This window comes from Lactuca serriola, chromosome 5 (genome assembly GCF_051521515.1).
Source record: "Lactuca serriola cultivar US96UC23 chromosome 5, Lser_US96UC23_V15, whole genome shotgun sequence".
In the NCBI taxonomy this organism is placed as follows: Eukaryota; Viridiplantae; Streptophyta; class Magnoliopsida; order Asterales; family Asteraceae; genus Lactuca; species Lactuca serriola.
Window position 1 is genome coordinate 184394562 of NC_136412.1, and position 26404 is coordinate 184420965.

General features: G+C 41.0%; 1 protein-coding gene and 1 long non-coding RNA gene across 2 annotated transcripts; both read left to right on the forward strand.

The window, feature by feature from the left end:
* The first annotated feature begins 19254 nt into the window (after positions 1–19254).
* LOC145051362 (uncharacterized) lies at positions 19255–19802 on the forward strand. The gene is made up of 2 exons (XR_013683571.1): positions 19255–19406; positions 19601–19802. It is a non-coding gene; the product is annotated as an uncharacterized LOC145051362 (long non-coding RNA).
* Positions 19803–22862: 3060 nt separating this feature from the next.
* LOC145053362 (pfkB-like carbohydrate kinase family protein) lies at positions 22863–26404 on the forward strand. Its single transcript, XM_079001402.1, has 10 exons — positions 22863–23003; positions 23611–23847; positions 23937–24013; positions 24631–24740; positions 24824–24938; positions 25012–25074; positions 25466–25629; positions 25691–25752; positions 25850–25916; positions 26016–26404. Exons 2-10 carry the CDS (start codon positions 23631–23633, stop codon positions 26221–26223), a joined length of 1083 nt encoding a protein of 360 aa, XP_078857528.1. The 5' UTR covers positions 22863–23003; positions 23611–23630; the 3' UTR covers positions 26224–26404.

The window sequence follows — 26404 nt, forward strand, 5'->3', positions numbered from 1 at the left end:
TCCTTCAACAGTTGAGGAATGGGTGGGTTCGGGAACCTAGGAAAGCCTAGGATAGGCTGTAGTAGGTTAGTAGTGCAGTTAGTGAGTTTTGGGTGCATCAGTTTGAAGAAGTGATTTAGAGGACCCGGGAGGATCGCTGAGGAAAGTATGGATATGTATGGAAGGTAGTATTGGGCTCGTACTACTGAAAGCACATGATCCATACTCGAACCGGTAAGAGTCTTGGAGAATCTAAGAAGCTTATGGGAAGGAGAATTTTGGGTTATGCTCTGATCGTGGGGATAGTTGCTTGCCAGATGAGGATGAGTACACATGGGGAAGGACCAGGGTTTGGTCCCGGCTCCGGTGGTGAGCCAGTTAGTGGAATGACTACCAGGGTTTTAAGTTCGCGTTGGATTAAGGAGATGAAAAGTGTTTTCTGCATTGGTCCCTACCCCATATGAGCTAAGGTTCGGTTCTCCTTGGATTTCTTGTATCATGCGGCAAGTATTAATTGTGCGATTTATTGTGATTTCGTGATTAGAGGCTATGTCTTGGGAAGAGTTTGTGACACGGTTTAGGGCAGATGTTGTTTTAGCTACTGCAGTTCAGCAAGGGACGATTGAGCTGGTGAGTGTGTCATGGTGTGAGACCCTGAATGATATGATTTCTAGAGCCCGAGAGGGGGAGATTGATTTGGAGCCCTCAGGAATGGGATCCTGATTCTGGTTCCGGCTCAAAAGCAGGACCTGGGCCAATCGATGCGCGATCGCGGGAGTTCATCTCATCATAGATTACCCGCAGAGTTTTGGAATGGACCTTTGTGGTCTTTTAGTCATCCAAGGGAGAGATTTTGAGGAGCTCTCGATAGTTGTCTCGGGGCTTTTCGGTCCGGAATTCTCACAAGGCGGTTAGGGGCTCATCTGAAGCCCAAAGCCTGTGGATTCCTACAATCCTTTAGGAAGGAGGATCCTACTATTATTTCTTGTCATTGGGATCAGAAGGGAATGTTGCACCATGTCCTCAAAATGGTCGAAGTAAATCAGGAGGAGGTGGTCGGGAATTATTGGGATAATTCTCTAGTGAATTCAGAGTTTAATGGTTTTATCATTTGTTCGGGTATGATCGACAGTTGCATATGGAAGAACTTTGGAGTTCCAGGCACTACCATTTCTAGGAAAGGAATTGTAGCATGAATATGGTGGTGTAAGTTGCGTGAGTTGTTTGATCATTGGGTGGGTCTAGGGAATCATACCTTCGCGTGGACTGAAGTAGGTTAGAGTTCAATGATTCCTTGAGGATACAAATTAGAGTAGAGACTCGTTAGTACATTGCAAGAGTTATGGTTCTTAGTCGTCAACATAAGGACTCAAGGAATTGGTATGGTATCATGGGAGGTGATTTGGATTATCAGACTGGTTAAGGTCTCAAGAGTACTCTTCTAGATCCCAGGAGTTGGGTAATCGTTGAGATTGGCTAGTGATGGAGCACTAGTTAGTAAGCGCTAGTTGTCATCGGGTCGATCGTTGTAAGGTAAGAAGGATTGGGAATCCTTCAATTCTCGTGTGCTTTGGGAATTTGGCCAATTCAAAGTGAGGGAGAATCATTCAGGTATTTAGGAGCAGGAGCGGTTATGAAACTAGGATGAATTTCACATCCCCTTCAAGGAGGAGGACGGCCCAAGTGGCTATTTGGGTTGAGGGTTGTGTGAGTTGGGAGTTCGGTAAAGCTTCCTATCATGTGAATCGTGTCTTCTTGGTGCTTGATAGCAAAATTTGGGGAATCAGGTTGGGGTTCCAGTCATGAATTGAGTTTAGTTTGGGCGTTCGGTCAAGTGCATGCTCAACTCTGTATGCGTTTCGAATTGATAGATTAGGGGTAAGGCATCGGGCTGCAATTGTGTTAGGGTGAAAGTGTTATAAGACTGTGGGGGTAGCTGTAGCATTCACAAGTGGCCAGATAGTATGGAAAGTGTTGTAAGACTGCGGGGGTAGTCGTAGCAATCACAAGCGGTCAGATAGTATGGAAAGTGTTGTAAGACTGCAGGGGTAGTCGTAGCATTCACTAGTGGTCAGATAATGTGGGAAGTGTTGTGACACTGCGGGATGACCTGTAGCATTCACGATTATTTCAGATGATTAGGCTAGTGTGAGCCAGTTCATAAGATTGTGGGTAGACCACAACATGATTGGGATCAGGAAACGGCAGGTCGTTAGAGACCGGGCATGATGTAAGACTACAATTATTCTGGTAGCGTTCACTTTTCGTATTAGATTCAATGGTAACAAGTACTCGGACTGTTATGATCGGAAAGATCAGAAGGAATAATGGAGCCATGAGTGGCAATATGGTTGGGGCAGACTTTGATAGCCGAAGTTCTCTTCAGAAGTCGCATGAGGCGACTGTGAGGTTGCTCTTGGCTCAGTAACCAAGCAGGAATTCAGTATTCCACATAAGTTGGGGACCAGGGAGGTCTCAGTTACCTTTGGAAAGCAGATAGGAGGCAGCGTGATGTTACAAGCAGTAGTAGTGATCAGGGGATTCATATGGGTGGAGTAGCTTGTGGATCAAAAATGCTAAGTCACTTGCAGTTTGGATTGAATACTCTCAGAGTAATTGATTTGACCATGTTGCACAGCTCTCGTTTGAATCTAATCGCTGCAGGGGTGAACCTTCTACTCGAAGGATTATATGCGCCTTCGGTCAAGTATAATTGTTTTGCAGGGACATTTGGTATGTGATACTATTTTCTAGTGGGAACCTCCAGTTATCAGAAGTTGAATAGTTAGTTGGGAGATAAGTGGACTGGATTCAACGATAATGATTCGATATGGATGGTCTATCAGGGAATTAGACCATCTCGAGACTGTAGATTTCAAATTGAGTAAATGTAACACCCGATTCCTGGTACGTATTTAAATTCAAGTAAGTTCATGTTTTGCTCTGGGACTCGGCGAGTTGCAGGCCCAACTCCTTGAGTAGACTCGATATTGACCGGAAAGTTTAATGATCTATTCGACGAGTCAGGAGACCGACTCGACGAGTAGAAGTTGTTTGGATGAAACCCTAATATTTAGGGTTTGCACCCTATTTAAACGACTTATTCTGCCCCAACCAGCCCCCATCGTCCCTCCCAACCCATAGAAAACCCTAACACGAAACCCTAAGCCTTATTTGAGTGTTCTTGAGCTTTTTGGTGCCTTTTGTGTGTATTTGAAGTTGGAAAAGGAGAAGGGAGCTTGGTAGATCAAGAGAGAGCAAGTAGATCCAGAAGTCTTGCCACATTTCCTGCATATTTGAGGTATAAAGCTAATACCTTGGCTATTCATTACTTAGATCTTGATTTGGGGCTATTTTCTACCTTTTTCTAAGCTTTAGTGAAGCTATACTCGGATTGGTGTGTATATTTGGAGTTGTACTTCAGATCTGGAACCATTGATGGTTCCCATGGCATAAAGGTGCCAACTTTATGGCCATGGGAGACCCATGCAACATATAAACCTCCCTTTATGGATTTTTTAGCCAAAAACCTCATGCATTGACATCAAGTGCCTAACTTTATGTATAATATGGACCCTAGGAGGTCAGATCTATGGTTTGGATGCATTTAGACCAAGTAAAATCGACTATATAGTTTAGGACAAAGAGGGAGTCAGCGAGTCATTCATAGGACTCAGCGAGTCGGGACGTATTTTCCATCAAATCCTTTATGTTAAAGGACCAGATGATAAGATTGAAGATCACTCAGTTGTCTAGGATCATTAGGGACCTGGAAATCATAGAACTCGGCCAATGTATGAGCTAACTCGGCGAGTTCAAGGCAATGTCCCAAACACATGAAGACGGACTCGACGAATTCAGGGAGAACTCGGCGAGTCATAAACTAAATACCTTCATACGGATGAAGATGAACTCGACAAGTTCAAGGACGAACTCGGCGTGTCAGTTGAAGAAGGTCCTGATGGTTGTTAAAGGAGAACTCATCGTGCTCTTGCTAGACTCGATGAGTAGGGATAAGATTGTAGCATTTTGTGGACGTGGGGACTCGGTGAGTTGGTGGACCAACTCGGTGAGTCTAGTCAACAAGATGTTGACTTTGACCAAAATTGACTTTGACCAAGGTTTTGACCTTGACTTTGACTTCGACTTGAGTTGACCCTGGTAGGGGTTAAGAGTATGAAATGGTAACTTAGAAAGGATGTTGTGTAGGAATCGAGGAGTCAAGAAGAGTTGATTTCCGTATCGAGGACAGTGTAGACACTACACGAAATTGAGGTGAGTTACCTTTTAGTAGAAGTAGGTCTAAGGCACCAAGTCTGGCCCACTAGTAGTTGATTACAGTTGAGATGATTGTATTTGTGATAATTGTCTGGTTTGCTATTACTTGATGTGTTCTATGTGCTGGTATGATATGTTCTATGTGATAGTGGTAGTAGGAGGGGAATAGTCCCCTGATTCGGTCGTTAGGACCAAAGGGTAGGTCGGACACCCCAGATATGTCTGACAGCATGATTATGATATGTTATTATGTGATAGTAGTAAGGGGTGAAATAGTCCCCGCGACCGGGTGAGATAGACCGGAGGGTAAGCAGGCACCCCAAAAATGGCCTGACATGAGTAGGTCAGCACCCCAGAATGGTCTGACATGGGTAGGTCAGCACCCCATAATGGCTTGACATGGGTAGGTCGGGCACCCCAACATTGCCCAGCAGTATGTATGTTGAATGGTATGTGGTATGATGGGGGAACTCACTGAGTTTTGTGCTTACGGTTTTCAGTTTTGGTTTCAGGTACCTCTTCATCTAAAGGGAAGGAGCCGACAGGGTAGCAGCGCATCACACACACATGATTCCACATTGAGAACCCTAGGATTGTACTCTGACATTATACTATTTGACATGATGGTTTTTGAAACATGTAACTATGGTTTTGTGGTTTGATGTGATATCAGTAATGTTTTACTCAAACAATTTCACAAGTATTATAATTAAAAACAAAATTTTTCGGTCTTGATTTTAGGGATGTTACAGTAAATGCGTTTATTCCGCAAGGAATTCGTTCATCTTTGTGTCGTAGAGCCCTGCGAAGGTTGGTTTTGGTTGCCTTGGTAAGGTTGTGGTATGCTAAGGGTTGTGGCCAAGTTGCTCAACTTGTTTGGCATGTCAGGAATGGAAAGGAGTGATTTCGAGAACGAAATCCAATTTAAGTGGGGAAGAGTTGTAGCATCCCGTTTATTAAATAAATAAATGGATAAAATTAATAAACGAAAAGTAGCCCTAAATCTGTAATAAGTTACCAGTGTTAGTCATAAGAACCTAAATGACATAATTTCTGGAAATTGGGATCTTTATTGTAATATTTAGACTTGAATTGTAATAAATTGTGGGAATCAAGGGCTAAAAAGTAAAATGGAGATTTAGATGGCAATGATTAGAGAAGGAAGGGTTGAGTATGTCATAATTGAGATTTTGGGGGATTAAAAGTGTAAGTCCAGATTGGTTTTGTAAGGATTTTTAGAAGTCAGGGAGTGTTTGGTAAATAATGGACTTAAAATTGAAGGATTTTGGAGGCTAAGGGGCTGAATGGTAAAATTGAAAGATTTTGAAGGATTTTGGAGGCTAAGGGGCTTAAGTTGAAAATATTTTGTAGAGGAGGGGCTATTTGGTTAAATTGGGATTTAATTTGAAAAAAAAAAAGGAGGAGCCGAGACTGGAAGTGTCAATATGGACTGATGTTTGAAATGGGACGGGACATATAGCCCATCACCCATGCCATGTAACCCTAACCCTAGAAGTATTCATCAGCCATCACCCTTACTTCAACTCTCTCCAGCCGCCACCCTCCGGCCGGCGCTGCCACCACCGTTGTTGGTGCCCCAAACCACCAAACCCAACCACCACCATCATCATACCGTCGAGAAACAAAGTTATGGGTGTTGTTGCCACCGTTAGCTAGTTAGATTGCCCTTCAGTCGTCGCCTCGTCGTTTCCTTGCACCATCGAACAACCATCGCTGCAATCACTTTCGTTAAAGACGAAGACCGCCTTGCGGCGTTATGGCAACATTCGATCGGAAGAAGCCATCTACGGTGGCATTGCTGCTGTTTCCGGTGGGAGTCGCCCACCTCTTCTTCTTCTATTTCGTCGTCATTCGTTGGTGCTACGTCCCAGATAAGTCCGTCGCTGCTAACGCTGGCTGCTAGAGTTTTTGTTTCTACCGTTGTCGTACGCCACCGTGAGGTGGGTGGTTGTATTCCTTTTATGGGCGTTGCATGTGTGTGTATGTTTCTGCTATTAGTGTGTGTCGTGTGTATTGGTTTCTTGGTCGAATATTGTAAGAATATCCGTCACCACCACCGTGAGGTGGTGTCTGTCACCTCCAACCACCACCTGCCGCCACAAGGGTGGCTAAGTGTGTGTGTTAGTTATTTTGTGTGTGTTATAATTTGGATATTATGATGTATAATTGTATTTTGGCCAGAATAATCAAGGAAATTTGTCACCACCACCGTGAGGTGGTGGCCACCGCCGTTGACCACCACTACCCGAGGTGGTAGTAGGTGGTTCCTGAATTAATCAACATTAATTAACCTAAAAACTTAATAAATGGACTAAGTGGAACGCGATTGGGTTGGAAACCCTAATTAGGTTTTAGAAAACCCTAATTTTGGATGTGTTAATTTGGAATTTTCGGGACTCGCATGTTTGGACCATTGGATTGGAATTATGAATTAATCCCGACTACATTGTATGTTTGACCTAATAGAGTGATGGACTAATGGATTAAGTCCTTAATGGGTTGAGCGAGAACACTTAACCTTAATCATCATTTTATGTGAAAAACCCTAATTAGGTTGGGTTCTTGTAGGGTCATTTCTTGGGCTAAGTTGCTATGGGCCAAGTGGGCCAAGTGGGAATAGGTTTATGGACTAAGGAAATTATTGGGCTTTAGGATAAGGCCCATAAGCAAGGCTTGTGCCCAATTTGGAAAATTAGGCCATAGATGGGCCATAATTGGGCCTTGATGATTATGAGATATTGAACCATCGGAATGTCAAGTGTTGGGACTAGGATAAATTGTTGGGCCTTAGGGTAAGACCCAGTGTCGGCCCAAGCCCAGGGCGAGCTGGGCCACGGCCCAGGGCAACAATTTCTAGTGGGGCATCAGTTTTTCGAAGCCTCTTATAGGTAGTATTTTATATTTGGGCCATATTAAGAAAGCTAGTAGTCTGGTAAAGATCCATTCCCGTCTAAACGTTAAGGGCAGTCGATTCTTGCTTCTTAGAGACCTAATTAGCGGCAACTACAATCAATTTCGCATAGTGAATGGTGACTCTTCGATCGCCTAATAATTGAAGATGAAGAAGACGAGGTATCCCTTCTAGAGAATCGAGATGGACGATTATAATTTAAAATTAAGATTTAGTCCTCCATAGTTGCATCAATCGCCTACTGTCTCATCCGCTTCACTGCTTCAGCGCTTCTCTTGCCCTCTCTCTCGATCACTTTTATCATATTCTTCTTTCTTTATTTCTAAATCGTATATTCTTCTTCTTTCTTTCTATTGCTCTTAATTTGTTATGATGTTGTGTTAAAGACTTGGAGTGAAGATTTGTAACGTCCGTAGATCCGGGCTAGTCAATTTAGAAATAATAGGGGTCGAAAATGACTTTTTGACAAAAGATTATTTAGAATAAATAATCTTAACCAAGTTGTAGAATATGTCTCAAGGGTTCTGTACATATAAAGAACGCCGAAATCCGAGTTATAACGAAGAAGTTATGACCCGTCGAAGTTTTTCGGCAAAACCGGCACGACATCGGGAAGACGTAAATAGTGAATTTACGATTGAGTGACTTTTAGCCTTAGTGACCTAAATGAAAGTCGTAGAATATGTTAACCTGAGAGCATCCATAAAAAGAACGCCCAAATCTGACTTCATATGAGGAAGTTATGATTTTTCTAAAATTTGGCCTAGCAGTGCACGACCCGAAACTCGAATTTTAGTTCAAGCGGTTTCGGCTTACGTTACCTAAATGAGAGTTGAATATCTCATTAATAGGAACTCAACGGTAAAAAGACAGACGAAAACGGAGTCCGTGTGAAGGAGTTACAAATTCTTCGCGGTCATTTAAACAACCTAAACTCCTCTTACTGTTAAATTTAAGATCGGTCAAGAATTAGCCGATGGAGTCTAAATGAAAGTTGTAGATCTTGTTTTTACCTACGCGTGGATATAAAGAACGTTGAAAATGGAGTTTGTATGTAAAAGTTATGAATTTTTGAAAATCGGATGATTTCCACCCTGTGTGCAATGCCACGTGTCAGCACCAGGCTGTGCCTGGCTGTACCCAGCTGGCCACGACGTGGGCATCAAATGGCCACGACATGGGATTCTCTTCAACCTCCTATAAATAGAGATGCCCCTCTCCTTCATTCTCCACACCTTAACCCTTCATTCCTCTCTTTATACTCTCTCTCTCTAAGCCCCGAAACCCCCGAAAAGCCTAGGGAACCCCCCCTAGCACGAGGTGGAAGCCCCGGAGTGCCCGACGGCCCCGAGAAGAAGCGCCTTTTGGCTTGGAAACACTGCTCCAGCGAAGCCTGGTTTTCGAGAAAACCCGCTGTAAGTGAGCTACGCCTAACCTATCTTTAGTATAGCTTATGTTCTAATATAGTAATGTTATTAGGAACTTATAATAAGTACTTGGGCTATTATTATGGATTATATAAGTATTTTTTTAACGCTTATATAATAGTAGTAATAGCTAGACTATTAATTAGTCTCGGTGAATATTAGACTCTCTAGTGGTAATGATATTAGGTTTTGTTCGAGGGAAATTGTTTTAACAATAACGAAGTGCTTTCCAAGTGCTGAGTCACCACCTTATCAGGTGAGTGAATAGTCCCTCATCTTACACATAGATATGAAGTATTTTAATATAAATTACGTGTTATGTGTGCATATTGTCTGAATACTTGTTGTCTATGCTGGGTGAAAGATTTTTATACATGTTTTAAATGATTTAAATTGTATATGTATTTTATATCTACAAAATGTGTTGAGTAAAACATGGGTAGATGAAATAGTTGCTGTGTGATAACACGATGAAAGACATCAATGTTGACAGTGATCCAGTCATCTAGTGGAGTATAGATGTCGACCACAGACTATACTAGACAATCCAGTGGAACACTAGCAGGCTCGTAACCTATAGGTGTTTTTGAACTAGGTGCTCATTAAGTATTTTTGAACTGAGTGTGTTCACTAGGTATTTTTGAACTGAGTGTGTTCACTATGTATTTTTGAACTGAGTGTGTTCACTAGGTATTTTGAACTGAGTGTGTTCGCTAGGTATTTTGAACTAAGTGTGTTCACCAGTTATTTTTGAACTAAGTGTTTACCAGATGTTTTGGACTACGTGTTCACCAGTTGTAATCTATAAACCTTAGTAATGATGGACTTCGTACCTATTCCTTAGGATAATCCTTAGGAATAAATGAACGAGGAATCGTTGATTCTTAGGGTAGATCCTTAAGAGTAAAGAAAATGATGGGGATGGGTAATTGAGTTAACTGTTTGATGATTAAACATAATAATTATATTATTGTGGGTTGAAAACCCTATGTACTCACCATGTTTCTCAACCTGACCCACTAAGTTTATTTATATCACACGTGCTGATATGAAGTCACATTACACTAAGAGATTAAGGAGATATAAATCACTAGTGATAATAAATGTAAGTTCTGTTTATGATTATGTTTCTGTATTGACGATGACATCCCAAATGTTTTAAAATGAATAAAAATACTTTTCTTCGGAAATGCCTTGATAACGTATTTATCATGTTTTACTGGTAACAAATTCCGCAATATTTTTATTAAAAGAGGTACTCTGATTTTTATAAAGCATAAACAAAATCGGTCTTTTTGGCCGTGAAAATGGGGATGTCACAAGATTCAAAGGTGCGATACCGACATACCATGATTGAATGAATTCGTCCCCCTAAGGTCCTAAATCCTAATCCAATAAGCTTTTTCTAGTATTTCAAATTTCTTTATGTGCTACGTATTGAACTTCATAATCCCATATTCCCCTAATTCTTATTAGATTTGTTTTTATTGAATGCTTTTTGAGCGATTTATGTCCTTTTGGAGTTCAAGCAGCCAACAACTAAGTAATTTATTCCCTTTCTCGAGTTCCAACAGCCAAGTAGTAAGTTTTTCTATTCCTAACTCTAGTAATCTAATTAGATTCCTTTTAAATGAATTCTTATTGTTAGTTTTCTTCCACATATTGTTTTCTATGACTTGAAATAGTATGGTCTGAACTTTTGTGAAACCTTTCCAAAATTATGAATTTTTTTTAATTTACATATTTAGTATATTAATGTTTTTGATGAAGCAATGTAAGTAAACACACTTCCTATAAATTTATAAGCTTATTGTAGTGTGAAGAAATGGTTGAAGTAAACAATGCAAGACACTTGGTCATGAATCTCTTTTGAAGAAACAAAAGAGAATAAAGAATGGTCTTTAGCAAAGAAGCACGAGAATGAACTCTCGAGGAAGGAAAATGTTGCTAACAGGAAACATGAAGTTGATAACCAAAGAAGTAAAATAGTACCCCAAAGAATATGAGGACCAAATATAGTTAATTAGTCATATTTACTGCCTCTTTATACAATGTTCATATTTAATAAACTATGTACATGGATTTGATTTTAAATTCAGTAACTGAAGCTAATTTAGTTAAAACCTGAAGCAAGACTGGATGGCAGATTCAATTTGAACCCATAACCAATGATGTTGTTCATCCTTCGTATTTGTGGGTCGGTGCTTATATTAACAATAAATTAGCAATCTTGAGTATTGTAGTTTGTTTTTTTATTGTTAACAATCATATAGTAATTCATGTAATTGCTTCAACAAGTTTACAAATTATTTAGGTGATTTTTGCTAACTTTTTACACGTATTAATTTGAGTTTTAGTTAATTGATGAAATTTACAGCACTTTTGTTTTATAAAATTTTGTAATATGTGTGTTGTGTGTTGGGTGACATGAACAAATGGGCATTATTATTAGACTCGCCCAAGGCAACATGGTCCAATGGACCAGCCCTAGTAAGACCATGTAGATGTTTGGGCCCAACTTGGACAATTGGGCCATATTGTAACGATCGTTTCCGAGGTATAAATTTATTTAATTCTTCAGTTTATTTTGGGCTATAATTGTATTGTTATTGTGAGTGGACCTCTATTTGGGCCGAAGTGTAAGAATCCCATAAGCCGTACGCGGGGCGTAACCCCCTTGTACGCTAGGCGTACTGCTTAAATGAAACGCGGGGAGGCTGAGCGTACGCGCAGCGTACCTTAGGGTACGCCCAGTGTACGTGACCAGGTGGCAAACCCTAATTTTAGGGGTTGAGGCGTATTTAAACCCCATTATAGCCTCCCATTTGGCCTCCTCACTTATCATTCACTCCAGAGAAACCCTAGTTCGTCCCCTTTGCTCCTTGTTTGTGTGTGTTTGATCTTTGAGCTTATTTTTGTGAAGAAGGAGAAGAAGAGAAGTGGAAGAAGAAGAACTTGAGCACCTTGAGCTCATAGATCTGGGATCATTCCTTCATTTGGCATTCAAAAGAGGTATAAAGCTTCCAACTTTCCTCTTGTAAGTTTAGATCTAGGAGTTTTTGGAAGTTTGGACCTTTTAGGTCCAAAGGAAGGACCTTTATCTTGCAACTTCGTTTTTGGAGCTTGGGATTGCTATCCTTGAAGCTCAAGAGTCCCCATAGCAGTAAAGTTTCGATCTTTGTGGCTTATATGGTACCATGCATGAGATCTGGTTAGTTTTATGGAAGTAGAATGTTATTTGTGGAAGTTTGAGCCTTTATGAGACTTGTAAGCCATCAAGTAAGCAACTTTATGGCTTAAGTCATGGAATAAGCATAGGATCTGGATTTGTAGCTTCTGGATCAGATTATTAAGCGCTTAATGAGATGTTGGCTTAACAGAGTTGTACGTTGGGCGTACAAGGAGGTACGCGCCGCGTACAAGCCAGCAGCCGGTACGCTCAGCGTACCTTGGTGTATGCCCCGCGTATGCTGCCAGTTTGGGCTTCGAGTGTTGGGCCTCGGTGTGGGCTGGGTTTCAGGCTTAGGGTCCTTGGGCCTTTATGGCCCATCAGAATTCAGTTGCTAAGGACCAAGGATTTAGTATTAGGCTTGAGTAAGGCCCAATAAAAGGGTTCTAGGCCCAATATAGCAAATTGGGCCATTAGTGGGCCTATAGTGGGGCCATAGATGGACTTAGAAGGAATCAAGGATTTGGGCCATGTTTGTGTCCCACACCATAGTAGGGGTAAAATGGTCATTTTACCCACAGAGGAATCCCCATTCTGATTTAGTATTTTATTTCCCATGATAGCTGGGAAGTAGCCAGAGCAGCAGTCAGGGATTTCTCATTCAGGAGTTCAGCAGTCAGCATCACGAGGTGAGTTTCCTTCCAGTAGGAATGGGTCTAAAGCCACAATACCGGCCCGTTTAATTAGTAGTAGTTTCCGGACCTCGGTCTGATGCAGTAGTTAGAATGTTTGATGCCTTCATGGCTCAAACAGTGTTTATGTGTTATGTGTTCCGGGCTACGACCCGATGCAATATGCAATTTATGTGTTCATGCTAGTTGATATGTTTATGTTATGCTATGTTATGCTCAGATAGTTTCCGGACTTCGGTCCGATGCAGTTAGTTCCGAACTTCGGTCCGATGCAGGGGACAAGGTCCTAGTCAGTTCCAGACTTCGTTCCGATGCAGTTAGTCCCGGACTTCGGTCTGATGCAGAGGGCAAGGCCCTTGTTAGTTCCGGACTTCGGTCTGATGAAGTTCCTCACTTCGGTCCGATGCAGTGGGCAAGGCCCAGTATGTGTTATATGTTATTGTATGGTATGTGGTAGTTTGGGGGAGCTCACTAAGCTTTGTGCTTACAGTTTCAGTTTTGGTTTCAGGTACTTCCGCAAGTAAAGGGAAGAGCTCGGGTTGATGGCATCGCACACACCACAGGTTCAGTTTGTCATGGGAGTTGTTTTAGCTTTTCATAGATGTGATTTGATACAGTTTTCTCGTGATACTTTGCTATGGTTCTGAGATATTGACATATGAGTTTTATTTTATGATATTGACATGATGTATTTAGCAATTATCAAACAAAAAATTTTGGGTCGTATTTTGGGATGTTACAAGTTGGTATCAGAGCCTTGGTTTGAGGGATTCGGATACACTTCCGAGTGTGTTTGAACTCAAACTAAGGAAACGGTGAAGATTTTCAAAAGAAAAATGTTTTTGAAAAGGATTTTGAAAAAGAACTTAGAAAGAAGAAGAGTTTTTATAAAAGGAAAGGGTGTGGTGCATGCGATCAGCCGAGCTCAAGTAAGTACTCCCAAATTACCATACAAGTTATATTATGATTATCTATTTCAGTTTCACTAGAACAGCATGCTAGAATAGGACTAAGGATCTAGGAGGATGCCTTATGTGCCTGCTATATGTGTTTCAGCTTTACGAGAATTTGCATGCTAGTTTTGAGTATACAGCAGAACGATAGCCTGTTTAGGTTATGCCTGATAGTATGAGCTTAGCATTGTATGCTAGTACAGTTTCTTGTTAAGAGGATAGAATTGTTTGAGTAGTCTCCTGTGTCTGAATGCTGCTTGCTTTGTGCTTTGTGGGACTCTGAGTGATGGGAGTTAGCCATTAGGTGAATAGGTCACGTCACATGTGAATAGGGTTGAATAATCTCAGAGAGCTAGATTTGGACCTATTGCTCAGCTCTTGTTTGAGCCTCACCGTTGTAGGGACGAGTCTTTTACTCGAAGGATTATCTGAGCCTCACCGCATGTGATGGTAGGTGATGGCTAATTGGCATTACAAGGAGGCTTTTAGTAGTTGAGGACTGGATCGGGTAGAGTCAGCGATTTCCCTAGGGCAAGCCTAGGATGGGAGTAGTAGAGATTGTTAGCAGTAATAGTGACTTGGTGGAGTCAAGGCAATACTTGAGAAAAGTACAGATAGATGTGGAAGGTAGTATGGGCCCGTACTACTGAAAGCAGAGGATCCGTACTCGAATCGAGGAAAGCTGAGATGAGACCAGGAAAATTGTGGTAGTAGTGATTCCTCAAGATATATCAGTGTTCCTGACGTTTATTATGTTGTATTTCAGAATGGTGGTATTACGCCCTAGACCAGCAGTCGGCAGTTCAGGTGCCGGAGGGGGATCAGGACCAGGCCTGGAGGCCGGGTAATTGGATGAGCAGACTAGGGAGTTTCTCTCTTCAGAGATTACTCACACCATACTTGAGCAGACTCCTGTGATCTTCGGTTCGATCAAGGAGGGTATCTTAGAGTTGATGGACGAGAGGTTGAGCACCTTCCATGCTGAGGTGGTGGCCATGATGGGGTCGCACACGCTTTCTTTTAAGGAAATCTGGGCATGCGGAGCTCCGGATTATCACGGGGCGCGGGACCCCATAGCGAGTACCAGATAGTTGGCAGATGTGGCCAACGCTTTCCGCACTAGTAGATGTCCCGAGGAGGACAAGGTCAGATTGGTGTCCTGTCTTCTGAAGGACAGGGCACGGGATTGGTGGGAGGAGGTTGGTCATGCCATTGGAGATGACACAACTTTGGATGCTATGACCTGGACTGATTTTACTACCAGGTTCAGAGCTGAGTTCGCACCGGTCATTGAGGTGCAGCAGTTAGCCAGAGAGTTTCAGGATCTTAACCAGACTACAGAGACAGTGGCGGAGATTACCGCCAAGTTCAGGGAGAGGGCTCTTGTTCCTCAGTACGCGGCTAATGAGGAAATGAAGAAGGCTCATTATCATGAGATGCTGCGGAGTGATATCCGCCAGTTTGTGAGCCGGTCCAGCTGTAAAATGCTGGATGACATGATTGCTAGGGCGAGAGAGAGAGAGAGAGAGAGAGAGAGAGAGAGAGATTGACCTTGAGATGGAAAGAAAGAGGAAGCCGGAGGCGGGTCCAGGTACAGGGAGTGCAGGCAAAAAGCCCAAGGGTTCGTATCACAGAGCTAGGAGTCAGCAGAGCCACGCTCAGTGTGGCAAGTGTGGGAGATTGCATGATGGGGCGTGCAAGGCAGGGAGTGCCGGCTGCTACAAGTGCGGTCGGACTGGGCATATGAGCAGATATTGTACAGCCACTACTACCGCCGTTGTGGCATCAGATTTGATTTGCTTCCATTGCAATCAGAGGGGACATAAAAAGTCCCAGTGTCCGAGTTTAGCTGCTGCAGGAAAGGTGTCAGCACCTGCTCCTGCTACTTTGAGGATTACAGATGGCCGTCAGGGCCGAGCTGAGACGCCAGTGGCGAAGAGTAGGGCTTTTCAGCTGACAGCAAAGGAGGCGCGAGCGACTCCTGACGTGGTGATGGGTATGCATTTTTCTCCTTACCTCTGCATTTATTATTGATTGTTTCTTATGGTTATATGTTTTGTATAGGGTCGTTCTCAGTGAACGACATATCAGCTACAATATTGTTCGATTCGGGGGCTACCCGATCGTTTGTTTCACTTGCGCTTAGCAAGAGATTTAGTAGAGCTCCGGGGGAGCTAGATTGTCCACTTGAGGTTGAGATAGCAGCCGTCAGGACCGTTAGGGTGGCAAGAGTACAAAGAGGATGTTCTCTACAGTTGTTCGATGAGCAGTTTCCGGTGGACTTGGTCCCTATTCCTCTGCGAGGGAATAAAGTCATAGTGGGCATGGATTGGCTGAACGCCAATGGGGCGGTGATAGATTGTGAGCTGCAGTTGGTGAGGGTTCGCACTCCCAGTAGGGGAGAGTTAGTGATTTAGTGCGAGAGACCACAATGTGGACCAAGTTTGTGTTTAGCGGCGAGGGCGAGGCGCTATTTCCAGCAGGGTTACGTCGGTTATGTTGCCTATGTTATAGATGCTCAGGAGAAGGGCAGGATGGCGGTTGATGATGTTCCGGTAGTGCGAGACTACCCGGATGTATTTCCAGAGGACTTGCCTGGAATACCTCCCGAGAGGCAGGTCGAGTTTAGGATTGACCTGATCCCTGGTGCGGCTCCGATAGCCAAGGCACCGCATCGGTTGGCTCCCCCAGAGATGCAGGAGTTATCTACGCAGCTGCAAGAGCTGCTAGACAAGGGTTTTATCAGGCCGAGCAGTTCGCCTTGGGGTGCACCGATTTTATTTGTGAAGAAAACGGACGGGTCGCACTGTATGTGTATAGATTACCAGGAGCTGAATAAGGTAACGGTGAAGAACCGTTACCCACTTCCGAGGATAGATAATTTGTTTGATCAGCTGCAGGGAGCGTCTTGGTTTTCCAAAATCAATTTACGCTCCGGGTATCATCAGATGTAAGTCAGAGGTGATGATGTGCAGAAGACTGCTTTCAGGACCCGGTATGGTCATTATGAGTTCGTGGTGATGCCGTTTGGGCTCACCAACGCTCTAGCTGCGTTCATGGATCTCATGAACCGCGTGTGCAGCACGAGGAGTACCTGAGAGAGGTGCTAGAGATTTTGAGGAGGGAGAGATTTTCTGCAAAGTTCTCCAAGTGCGAGTTCTGGTTGCGCGAGGTGCAGTTCCTTGGACATCTCGTCAACCAGAAGGGTATTTTGGTAGATCCGGCCAAGATAGAGGCCGTGATGCAGTGGGAAGTCCCGAGATCTCCATCTGAGATTAGGAGCTTCCTAGGTTTAGCAGGGTACTACAGGAGATTCATCCAGGATTTCTCCAAGATAGTTGTACCGCTCACCCGACTGACTAAGAAGTCGGTGGTGTTTTGCTGGGGGCCTGAGCAGCAAGCAGCATTCGAGACCCTCAGGCGGAAATTGTGCGAGGCACCGATTCTTACCCTGCCAGAGGGAGTAGAGGATTTTGTAGTCTACTATGATGCTTCGATCGCAGGTATGGGAGCAATGTTGATGTAGCGAGGCCGTGTGATAGCTTACGCCTCGAGACAACTGAAGCCTCACGAGGCTAATTATCCTACGCATGATTTAGAGTTGGGGGCAGTGGTGTTTGCCCTCAAGATTTGGAGACATTACCTCTATGGGGTCCGTTGTACCATTTACACAGATCATAAGAGCTTGAGGTACCTCATGGACCAGCCGAATTTGAACATGAGGCAGAGGCGATGGTTAGATGTGTTGAAGGATTACGACTGTGCGATCCTTTATCACCCAGGGAAGGCCAACGTAGTGGCCGACGCCCTGAGCCGCAAGGCAGCAGCAGCCTCGATCAGAGATATTTGTTTGAGGATGACAGTGATTACTCCATTGCTGGAGCAAATTAAAGAGGCGCAGGCCGAGGGCCTCGAGGAGGAGAGGCAGAAGTGTGAGAGGATCGTAGGCCGAGTAGCTTCCTTTGTCTATGATAGTCGAGGATTGTTGGCCCTTCATGTGAGGGTCTGGGTACCGTACTGGGGCGGAGTACGTCAAGTGCTGATGGACGAGGCTCATAAGTCTCGATTCTCCATCCATCCAGGGGCAACAAAGATGTATAGAGATCTTAGACCCGATTATTGGTGGACCTGCATGAAGCGGGATGTGGCCTGGTATTTGGAAAGATGCCTGGCCTGCAGGAAGGTTAAGGCGGAGCACCAGAGACCTCACGGCAAGATGCAGCCGTTAGACATTCCTGTGTGGAAATGGGAGGATATCACCATGGATTTCATCACTAAGCTTCCCAGAACCGCACGAGGAGTGGACGCGATTTGGGTTATAGTGGATCGGTTGACGAAGAGTGCTCATTTTATACTGATTCAGGAGAGCATATCGGCTGAAAAGCTAGCCGATATTTATGTACGAGAGGTGGTGGCACGGCATGGGGTGCCTGTTTCAGTGGTGTCAGACCGAGATGTCTGTTTTACTTCCAGATTTTGGAAGCGGTTTCATGACGAGATGGGTAATCGTCTCCATTTCAGCAACGCTTTCCACCCTCAGACGAACGGACAAAGCGAGAGGACGATTCAGACCCTTGAGGACATGCTCCGTGCATGTGTCCTGGATTTCGGTGGCAGTTGGGATACGTATCTTCCGTTAGCGGAATTTTCGTATAACAGCAGTTACCATGCGAGTATTGACCGTCCTCCCTTCGAGATGCTCTATGGGAGGAAGTGTAGGACCCCGATTTGTTGGGGTGAGGTCGGTCAGCGTGTCATTGGGAGCATCGAAGTGGTGCTCAAGACGACAGAGTTGATCCAGCAGGTACGCAGTAGGCTGCAGACTGCGCAGAGTCGGTTAAAGAATTAACCCTAAAAAAGGGGCTAGGGTTCGCTCTATATTTTTATTGATCTACTCCAGCTCCAGCCGACAAGACACTACCAAAGGCCAACGACCCAAATTGAAATTACATTCTCAGTTCTTCGGACTTCAATCTTCATATGTTTAAGTCGCATAGAGATTAGAGAGATGAGAATTAGAGATGACACTCCATTGGCGATCTCGTGAACAACTGAACACCGACTTCAACTCCGGCGCACCAATCTTCTGGTCAGCGACAACTGGTAACCCCTTATGCTCTTTATGCTTGTGGTTTAGCCTTGGTTCCTCGTTCAACAACTGAACACATAATTTAACCTTTCGCTCGGTTCCTTGTTCCTTTTCCTTTGTGGCAGGCTCGCACCAGCAATAGCAAGCAGGTAAGATTAAGTATTTTTTGCTTATTCCATTGGAAGTACATTTATTGAACATATAGGTTTACCTATTGAAATACACATAAATCTAATTTCGAAGCACGTCTGACCTTATGAGTTGTGAGTTGGGACATGTTCAGACCTTGTGAGTTGTGACTTGTTAAGTATTTTTTTTTTTACTGTTGAATCTAATTTCGAAATTGTTGAATTGATTTTTTAATCTGATTAATGTTAGTAGAGATAGGAAAAAAAAAGAGGAAAAGAATGTTCTGCATACTGAACCACAAATTATTATGACAATTTGATTTATTGACAATAAATCTAGAAGTATGTTAAATGAATATTGATAAGAAATTCAATCATCTAGATTGATAATAAGTGTGGATAACTGCTCGATCAAATCAAGTTAAGTTACAATGAATAGCACACTAAAAATCAGAACTCATAAGGTAGGATTCAGAAGTAACTAGTATATAACGAATCAAACGAATAGATCCAAAGATTTGAATGAAATTTACAACATACTATATGATTATAATGTGATAATGAGATAATGTCCACCTTTGAATTGATTTCTCATTATGATTTTTGATTTTTGATTTTTGATTAAATCAAGTGTTAACTATTAAATCTAGACTAAAGCTCTCTTTCCTCTGTATAGTATTATCGTGGTTGAGTTTTTTTAATGTGCAGGGAATGGGTGTGCTCCTAATTGAGGAAGAACATCATAAATGTGAAGAAAGAGTAAGAATTTACATCTTTGAATTGGTGGTAATATAGTCATTAATCATTTCATAATATGTGATATATATCTGTTGAAAAGAAGAGGTTCATGGCACATAAAGCTTGTCATATTGTATTAGCACATATATTTCCTTATGTTTTCTCTACAACCTTTAGATGTGCTTACTTTATTCTTCCCTTTTTGAGTTGGGTAGGAAAACGTGGTCAGTTCTAGGAGAGCATGATGGAGTGTTTTTTTTATCTGTAAAGGAGGGACACCCTTGAAGAAACCTTACACTTTAATGGTTGTGGAACAAGTTTGGATGGTTATGTTTGATTATGAGTTTGTTTTAAATGTAATGTAATATTTTGAGGAATTTAGTTTTTCTTATTTGATTGTATGATGTTATGGTCTAATTTGGTGTTGTGAGCTTGTGTAAGTTTTTAATTTTTCACTATATTGGAGTTTTCCAAACAATTTTAATTTTTTTGGCATAAATTTCGGGTTTTGGGTCGGGGTTTTGGGTCTTTATCGGGTTTAGGGTCGGGTTCGGGGAAATTTTCAGCCCCAACGGGGCGCCCCGATAAGAAACCCGTCAGGTATGAAGTCGGGGTCGGGGACAAATTTAGATATCGGGTTCAGGGATGGGATACACTGCCCCACCCTGAACCCGCCCCGTTGCCATTCCTAGTTTTATCCTCGGGACTTCAACAATGTGAGGTGAGTTACCTTCTCAATAGCAGTGGGTCTAAGGCACCAATGATGACCCACTAGTAGGTGTTTATAGTAGAGATGGTTGTCTTTGTGATAATTTTCTGGTATGCCTTAATATTTGTGATTTATGTGCTTATGTCCTATGATGTATGTGGTAGTGGTAAGGGTAAAATAGACCCAATATCCGGTTGAAAAAGATTGAATGGGTAGGTCAGCACCCACATATGTCTGACAGTATGTTTATGTATGTTATTATGTGGTAGTGGTAGGGGTGAAATAAACCTCGTATCCATTCAGATAGACCGAAGGGGAGGCCAACACCGAGATATGTTAGGCAGTTATCGGTTGAAAGAGACCGAAGGGGTAGGCCAACACCCAGATATGCTAGGAATTTTCCGGTTGAAAGAGACCGAAGGGGTAGGCCAACACCCTGATATGCTAGGCGGTTATCGATTGAAAGAGACCGAATGGGTAGGCCAGTACCCTAATATGCTAAGCAGTATGTTTATTATATGGTATGCGGTATGATGGGGAACTCGCTAAGCTTCGTGCTTACGGTTTTCAGTTTTGGTTTCAGGTATTTCTTCTTCAAAAGGAAAGGAACCGGCATGATCGCAGCGCATCACACTATGATTTCCTCTTTATGAGATCTTTGGGAGTTGTACTCTGATATTACTTTTCTATGACATGTTTCGAGTTATTTGAAATACTGGTTTTTATTATGAAATGAGTTGAAACTACCGATGTTTCATACTTCTAGTTTTTATAATTATTATGTAAAAATGAAATTTCCGGTCTTTAATTTTGGGATGTTACACACACACACCACGTGATGGTGTATTGATCTAAAATAGAGTATACTCTAGAGGTGTATAGATATAGTGGCTCTTGGTTAGTTGAGCCTTAGAATATTATTAGGCAATAGCAGTTAATGAGTTATTTGTTGGATATCTTAAGGAGATATTAAGAATACACTTGTCTGGTGGAATATTAACTATGATATCAAGTTGTTTGATATATGTGTGAATTTATGTGTTATATTCTATTGTAGTTGTTCTTCACTCAGTCGTGAGGCTTACAATGTGTTATTTGCGGTTGTTTTGTAGGTAGTTAATTGTGACGCCCGACTCGGATCTTGTACTTGTGGCCAGTACAATCCCTGGTGATAGCTTCTTGTACTCCAGAGTGTCAGTATACACCAAAATGTTTTACAAATCCTAAATGAGAAAGTGTATGTTTAGGGTGTACCTAGTGTGAAAAACTAAGCGTTATAATATAAACCAATTTAAGAGGTTATAACTTGTGCATAAACTCAAAGCAAACCCCATTGCTTTATTGACAAAGGTCTAGAAGCTAAATATATCACTTAGAAGTTCTGGAGTTCATCAAACTCCAAGAACACAAGGTTTTGGGACCAAAACATGACAAGATGAACCAAAACACAAGATACTCATAGATCCAAAGGTAAAACTCAATAAAGCATGGAACTTTGTAACTTACAAAGGTCTAAAGTGTGAATGAAGGTTGGTTTCTTTAGGGATCAAGCTCCATAGACAATCTTGCAAGCTACAACACCAAAATTACCCAAAAAGCACCATTAATGGATGAGAGGAGAAAAGAAAAGCTCAAAGTTGTGAAAAAAGAGGTTATTGTTTGCTTCCTAGGAGCTCTTGATGTGATGGCATTTGTAAAATGACCTAAAACACAGAGGTAGAGTCTTTAAATACGAGGGGAAACCTAATTTTATGGACTTGGGCTGCATAGCTCACCACGTCGTGGTGATGCATTTCACACATTCCATTTTTAGCTTCAAAATTTCATAACTTCTTCATTCTAAACCCGCTTTCATTGATATTTATATACATGTGAAAGTATTAACAAGCCCCATAATTTTATCCAATTACTTTTGACTCAAAGCATACATAACTTAATTCATTAATACATGTAAAAAAAATCCAAAATATCACTTTTCCCATTTTACCCCTTGGCTCCAATACATAATTTCAAGGGCTTAAATCACTTAAACCAACATTATCAACATTAAATAAGGTCTAAAGTTCATCCCTTAAAGCCCGAGACTCTTACTTGATCTAATTACGGTTCGATATCCCGAAATAAGAAACATCCTGGATGTTACACTTGTTCTCCATACCATGTTTTCAATGTTTTACTATTAGTTATTTGCTTACCTAGATGTTATTTAAATTTTACATATTATTTTTCATGATTGTTGGACCTTAAAATGATCCTAAAAAACAACCGAAGATCTCCCCCTCTATAGATTCTTTTTATATAATTTCACACACATTGAAAACGAAACAATTGACGATGAAAAAAGAAAACCCTTTTGACCATGTTTGTTTACGTCTCTCTCGCCAATTCAAACTCGTATTTATGATTAAATCCAATTGCTTTTCCATAGGTATCTCTTTTTATTTGAAGATGTGGTGGGTGGTGGTGGTGGTGCAGGAGATGCTCACATTTAAACGGAGATATGAAACATGAAATGGTAGCAAGAAAAGGGGTGGTGGTGCAGGAGATGCTCACATTTAAACGGAGATATGAAACATGAAATGGTAGCAAGAAAAGGGGAAAAAGGTAAGAGGAAAGAGGTGGGGATGGGGTGTTTTTTTGTTTAATAACCATAATAATCAATAATTAATAAATTAAAAAATAAATTCTTAAGAGAAAAATAGTCTTTTTATAGTTGTTACTTGTGAGGGACCAATGAATAAGAAAAACATATCACAAGGACTATTTAAGTTAAAAAAAAAAAAAAAAAAAAAAAACGAACTCTTTTTCTTTCTCTCTTTTTTCCAGCGACCGATCCTCACACCTCCGGCTCCTCCTTCCTAGCCGCACCTCCGTCCACCGATTTCCCCAACCGCCGCCGTCTTCCACAGGTAAGAGAAATCCGTTCTTTCCTTGAAATCAGATGCCGATTTCTTCTGATATTTGATAATTATTCGATTTATCCAATTTTTTTTAAGTTCCCAAACACCTGTCCACGAGGACAAGCCACTTAAACGCACACCCTCTCGCAAGCCCTAACCTTAAACCCTCGACTCGGACCGAAGGATGACGACGTAGGAACGAGAACGACGGTGGAAACAAGTTTTCGCGAATCTAATTTATAGGGCTCGTCGTCTTCCTGAAAATTCGTTGTTTTTCCATAAGATTCTCTTTTTTTGGTTTTGGCATAACAGTGAGAACATGATGTGTTGCTTCTGCTCGTCTTTGCCAAACGTATCTTGTTCTAACATGTTGGCTGGAAGTAGCTCACAAAGCTACCTGACACCGAAGACCATATTTTCAAAATTTTCTAAAACATTTGGATTTGATGCTCCTCTATCCCAAATTTTTGCATGTAAATAACCAAATTTCACATATGTAAACTTTTCCTCTTTCATCCCCTTCATGTTCTTGCTAATTCCCCCTTTTCTAGCCCTAATTTACATTTCTATGTCTATTTTTGTGTGTTCTTTCATCAATTTTTGATTCTTTGTGCAGTTGAAAGAATATATATATGCATGCAGCAGTCATTTGGTGGTATAATAAGGAGACAACAACACTTGATCAGGTGTTTGTTAGGCGATTACTGCAATAAAGACACCTTTTTTTTGGTAAATAAGGGCACAAGAATGCAATCTGTGATGATTGGTGGACCCCATTTAGAAGTTGATGCTCTCAGTATTTTGAGGTCAATTTCTCCTCCCCTTGATCCAACTAAGCATAAAGGCCAAGCTGGTGAGCTTCATTTTCAAATTCATCAGATGCTAAATCATACATTTTGATATTTCTTATTTAAATATTGACAATCTTTTCAATTTAATCAGGCAAAATAGCTGTTATAGGTGGTTGTCGTGAGTACACTGGTGCCCCATATTTTGCTGCTATTTCAGCTCTCAAAATTGTTAGTTTCTCTTTCTCCATACTTCATTTCTCTTACTTTGGACAATAATATTAAATGCAGTGTTCTAAAAGGCGCGCCTTGGCATGGCGTGAGGCGTGGCTCCGCCGTTACGAAAAGCCTCATAACGTTGCTGTTAGGCGTGGCGCGTGGCAAGGCGTGATATGGCGCGCCATGGCGCGTTATGGCGTGTTATGGCGCGTGTTTTTTCGTTTGAGACACAGTTTTTTGCTCTTTGTTATGTCTTTTCTAATCGGAGATACAAGTATTGTGGTTTTGTTAAAATTTTGTTACTAGTTATTGATCTAACACTTCTAAAAAGTAGTTATATTTAATATAAATTTATATTTATGTGGTAATATAATTTTAAATTAATACAAAATCGCCGCCTTACATCACGCCTTGAAAAACGTCATGGCTCGTTAAGCTTGAGGCTTGACCTTGCCGCCACGCCACGCCTCACGCCATTTAGAACCTTGATTAAATGTAAGAAATAACAATTTACTTACATTCATTTGTTTATTATACACTTTTATTTCTTCCTATTACATTACCTAATTATAATTATAATACACAAATAAATGAAAGTAGGTTGCTATTTCTTGTAAATATTTATTCAGGGTGCAGATTTATCACATGTGTTTTGTACTAAAGATGCTGCTCCAGTAATAAAAGGGTATAGTCCTGAGTTAATTGTACATCCTTTGTTAGAGGAATCTTACAATATAAGGTCAGTTAATTTAATTTTATAATTTATAATATTATATATAAGTTTCTTATGTGATTAATTATTTAAAGATATACTATAAACAGGGAGGAGGAAAAAACATCAATCTCAAAAAAAGTTCTTGATGAAGTTGACAAGTGGATGGAAAGGTTTGACTGCCTTGTGATCGGTCCAGGGCTCGGAAGAGATCCATTTCTTCTGGTTTGTAATTTTTTTTTTAAAATTATTTATTTAAGATTTAAGATTTAAGATATAATGTTTGATATGTTTGAAGGATTGTGTAAGTGATATCATGAGGCATGCTAGGCGAAGCAATGTTCCCATGGTCATTGATGGGGTAAGAATTGTGAGGTAGTTATTTGGTGTGATGGAATGGAATCGTGAATTCCATTGGAATAATGGAATGGAATGGAATGGAAAGGAATGAAACTTTGTTGAAGGAATGTGACTCGTTCCATTTTGTTACCTTTCACATATTTCTATCATTGAATGAGAATAATTACAATATAATTCAATTTTTATTTTTATAAATAAAAAGTTCGGTAGTTATAATTAAATAATATATAAAATAGAGTCAAAAGTTAAAAAACTATACATTTTACTTACGGAATGTAATGACTCATTCCATTCCTTTATTATTCCATTCCATTCCAACCAAAAAAAATACTTGTTCAGATATTTATTTATTTATTTTGATTTGATTTTTGTGGATGATATTATATATATAGGATGGTCTATTTCTTGTGACAAATTGTGTTGACTTAGTCAAAGGGTATCCTTTAGCTGTTTTGACTCCAAATGTAAACGAGTATAAACGTCTTGTTAACAAAGTTTTAAACTGTGAAGTAAATGATCAAGATGGGCCCCGACAGTTACTCTCTCTTGCCAAAAGGTAATTTCTTATCTTAAACACAAGGGTAAAATGGTCATTTTACTCACCATCCTTTTGGCAGTATCGGTGGCGTGACTATTCTTCGTAAAGGGCAATCTGATTACATTAGTGATGGTGAAGCAGGTACTTATTTTATAATTCATTTAATCTATTTATCCATTTATATATTTTCTTTTAACTGTTTAAAAAATAATATATTAATTAATTGTGTCTGATGCAGTCAGATCAGTAAGCATATATGGCTCCCCTCGACGCTGTGGTGGACAAGGTGATATACTCTCTGGAAGGTAATTTCCTTATTTCAAAATATTATTTTAAAATAATAATAATAATTGTTATAAGTATTTATTATGAAATATTGAAATACTATTTTCATTGTTGATCAGTGTTGCAGTGTATGTAGCGTGGGCCCGGGAGCTTATGAGTAAAGGAAAATTCGATGCAAACCCAACAATGTTGGGATGTATTGCGGGGTCCACTTTAATGAGAAAGGCTGCATCAGTTGCTTTTGAAGATAAAAAGAGATCAACTCTCACAACTGATATAATTGAATGCTTAGGAAGAAGTTTGGAGGCTATATGTCCAGTTGGTTAAAGCATGTTACATCAATCTCATGTTTGACTTTTGTCTACTTTGGGGTTTGACTTTATCTGAGTTTGGAAGATGAGGTTTGTTTTAAGGTTGGAGTAAATCGATAAAAGAATAATAAAGTATGTTTGGGTTTTTGTTGTCTTGTAGATGTTTCGATAATAGTTAGATCTTGCTATTGTATTTA

Excerpts from the sequence above, each read along its gene's own strand:
- LOC145053362 (XM_079001402.1), top strand. The coding sequence starts at position 23,631 with ATGCAGCAGTCATTTGGTGGTATAATAAGGAGACAACAACACTTGATC. Across the intron at positions 23,848-23,936 it reads TAAGCATAAAGGCCAAGCTG|GCAAAATAGCTGTTATAGGT; the intron begins GTGAGCTTCATT and ends CAATTTAATCAG. Across the intron at positions 24,939-25,011 it reads GAAGAGATCCATTTCTTCTG|GATTGTGTAAGTGATATCAT; the intron begins GTTTGTAATTTT and ends ATATGTTTGAAG.